At 52.3% G+C, this 3,039-nt stretch overlaps 1 protein-coding gene across 1 annotated transcript in view; it reads right to left on the reverse strand.

Moving 5' to 3' along the window:
• Positions 1 to 1,360: 1,360 nt before the first annotated feature.
• CHRD (chordin) overlaps positions 1,361 to 3,039 on the reverse strand; it is a 9,148-nt gene continuing 7,469 nt past the window's right edge. The window contains exons 16-18 of the mRNA XM_023736850.1: positions 2,768 to 2,922; positions 2,501 to 2,600; positions 1,361 to 1,416 (exon numbers count right to left, since the gene is read on the reverse strand). Coding sequence (XP_023592618.1) covers positions 1,361 to 1,416; positions 2,501 to 2,600; positions 2,768 to 2,922 — 311 coding nt within the window. The remainder of the gene's footprint in view (positions 1,417 to 2,500; positions 2,601 to 2,767; positions 2,923 to 3,039) is intronic.

Below are 3,039 nucleotides of genomic sequence, written 5' to 3' on the forward strand. Positions count from 1 at the left end.
GATGCTTCCATAGGCTGCGGCAGTAACCACCCACAGCATGCTTGCCAGTAAATAAGTGGGTGATTTCCCTTCCCCACCCCCCACCAAAGGAGCCCTAGTGGTCCAACGGTTAAGCACTCAGTTGCTAACCAAAATGTTGGTGGTTCAAACCCACCTGACGACTCCACGGGAGAAAGACCTAGTGATCTGCTTCTGTAGATTACAGCCTAGAGAACCCTAGAGGGCAGTTCACGGGGTCGCTATGAGTTGAAAATGGACTCAATGGGACCCAACGACTACCCTACCAGATCATAGAACTGCAAACTCTGTGTACTCCACACCACTGACACAAGATAAATCTGTAAGTTCACGTATTTGTTAAATATCTGCCCCCTTACCCTTGTTTCCCTGTAGCCTTGAGGCTGTGGGGTTGCCCAGTTCCTGGTGGCAAGAATGGGGACTAGGGGATTATTCTGTACATTACTTGGTCCCAAAATAAGCTCAACCAAGAGCTGGACCAGGGATGATTCCAGCCCACTCTGATACAGATTTGCCCCAGAACTGGTCCAGAACACAATTAGTTTCCAGGAAAGACGGACAACAGGGAAGTGTTTGCTTCCCTGTAGACAGAGAAGGCAAAGTGTTGGGACACTTTCGTTTTTCTGTTTGGAGCAACTTCAAGCACGGGGCCAGAAAAATGCCAGCACGTGGACAGAACAATAGGAATTAAACTCAAGTCTAAAGCTGCATCAAGTTGCCTGCGTTGGCTGAGTCCGTCTCAAGGACAGTCGCAGCCCCCTCTGAGGAACCCAGGTATGCCAGCCAATTGCATTCCGCTCCCTCTCCAGGTCTCTACCTGCTCCCCAAGGGTCAGAGGGAAGCTCCTCTCCCTCTCGCCTCCTGCTCTCAGACCCTTCTCCACTGGCATCCACTCAGGTCTCTGGCCATAAAAAGACAACCACAAGCCCAAAGACTGAAAAAAAAAATTTTTTTAATAAATACAAAAATCTCCGATAATGACTCTGCTCAGCTCAGGGGCAGCAGGAGTGGAGTGGGGGGACCCTTGGTGCTGAGTGAGGATAAATTAAAAATCCCAACAAGCCAGTGACATTATGTACAGAGGGAAAGGGGTTGGGCTTCCAGGGCAGAACTGGGAGCGACGGGCCAGAGGGTGACAGAGCAGGAGTGGACATGGCCTTGGTCTGGCCCAAAGGGGCTGCCCCTCCCCCTTGTGGAGCGTGGTTCCCAGAGGTAGTGGGGGAGGGGCAGAGAAGAGGAGCCAGAGGCACTGGGTTTCCCGCGGGAGAGTGCAGGGTCCTCAGCGCTGCCCCTTCCCCAGCCCAGGCCCCATCCTCTTGGTCATGCTGCCTGCTGGCTCTCCCTATGAGCTTTCCACTTCCTTCTCCAGCTCCGGAACAGTCCTGGTCTCTGGGGCTGCTGGAGACAGAAGGGGGTGAAAGTGGGAGGAAGAGGGAAGGGATAGGTGGCATGCAGAAAGGCAGGAAGGCAGAGCAGAGCCTTTCTGTTCTGGTCCCAGAAAGGTCAGAACTGTGGAAGCAAGGCAGTGCATACTAGTCAGCTGTGTGATCTTAGTCAGTTGCTTAGTTGCTCTGAGCTTCAGAAATATCATTTGTTCAAAGTTTATTAAGAAAATGTTCTGCATCCCGCTTTGGTGAGTGGCATCTGGGGTCTTAAAAAGCTTGCAAGCGGCCATCTAAGATGCATCAATTGGTCCCATTCCACCTGGAGCAAAGGAGAACGAAGAAGGCCAAAGACACAAGGAAAGTATTAGCCCAAGAGACAGAAAGGGCCACATGAACCAGAGACTTCATCAGCCTGAGACCAGAAGAACTAGATGGTGCCCAGCTACCACCAATGGCGGCCCTGACAGAGAACACAACAGAGAGTCACAGATGGAGTGGGAGAAAAGCATGGAGCAGAACTCAAATTCACGTAAAAAGACCAGACTTAACGGTCTGACTGAGACTGGAGGAACCCCTGAAACTATGGCCCTCAGACACACTGCTAACCCAGAACTGAAACCATTCCTGAAGCCGACTCTTCAGACAAAGATTAGACAGGACTATAAAACAAAAAATAATACACGTGAGGAATGTGCTTCTTAGTTCAATCAGATACATGAGACCAAATGGGCAGGCAGCTTCTGTCCGGAGGCAGGATAAGAAGGCAGAAAGGGACAAGAACTGGTCGAATGGACACAGGGAACCCGGGGTGGAAAGGGGGAGCATGCTGTCACATTGTGGGGATTGCAACTAATGTCACAAAACAATATATGTATAAATTTTTGTATGAGAAATTAACTTGAGCTGTAAACTTCACCTAAAGCACAGTAAAAAAAAAACAGAAATATCATTTGTTAAACAAAGGTAATAAATAACAGCCCCACCAGGTGGCTGGGAGGGTGGAAGGGAACAGTGTTTTTTGAAGCAGGCAGCAAGGGCCCTGGCACACAGTAGGTGTTCTCTCCCTTCCCCAGGCCTCCCGGTCAGCCCTCACTCACGCCTCCGGGATGTGCAAGGCGAGCAGCATCGACTCTCCTTCTCCGAGCCGCAGGACAGTGGGGGTGAACAGTCGACCCGCTCACAGTGGGGCACCCCTGCCTGGAGCAGCACAGAGACTGACGGTCCCCCAGAGGCTCTAGGGCATGGCTGCCTTCAGCCTCTTTAGGGGAGCCTATCCCCAGGAACCTGCCCTCCCTGGGAAGTTCTCACTACTCCAGCCAAGCCCCCAAAGCCTACTTGACACAAGCCTCCTACTCCTGACTTACCCCACATCTGCAGGTTATACAGCTCATCTCCCCAAAGGGGGGCACCGATGGGTGCCAGCTGTGGCTCTCTGGGAACCACTGCCCTGCAAAACGGCAGCCCCGGGGCCCGTCGGCCTGCATGGGGTCCCCCAGCTGGGAGTGGGCTCCTAACACCACTGTTGGAAGGGAGGGAGGGAGAGAAGGAGGAAGGGGTCAACAGATGTGGATTCTGTGAGGACCGCCCATGTTTTTCTTGTCTTTGAATCTCCAGCACCTAGTGGTTTCTGGCACTC

Source organism: Trichechus manatus, unplaced genomic scaffold, assembly GCF_000243295.1.
Source record: "Trichechus manatus latirostris isolate Lorelei unplaced genomic scaffold, TriManLat1.0 scaffold00092, whole genome shotgun sequence".
In the NCBI taxonomy this organism is placed as follows: domain Eukaryota; kingdom Metazoa; phylum Chordata; class Mammalia; order Sirenia; family Trichechidae; genus Trichechus; species Trichechus manatus.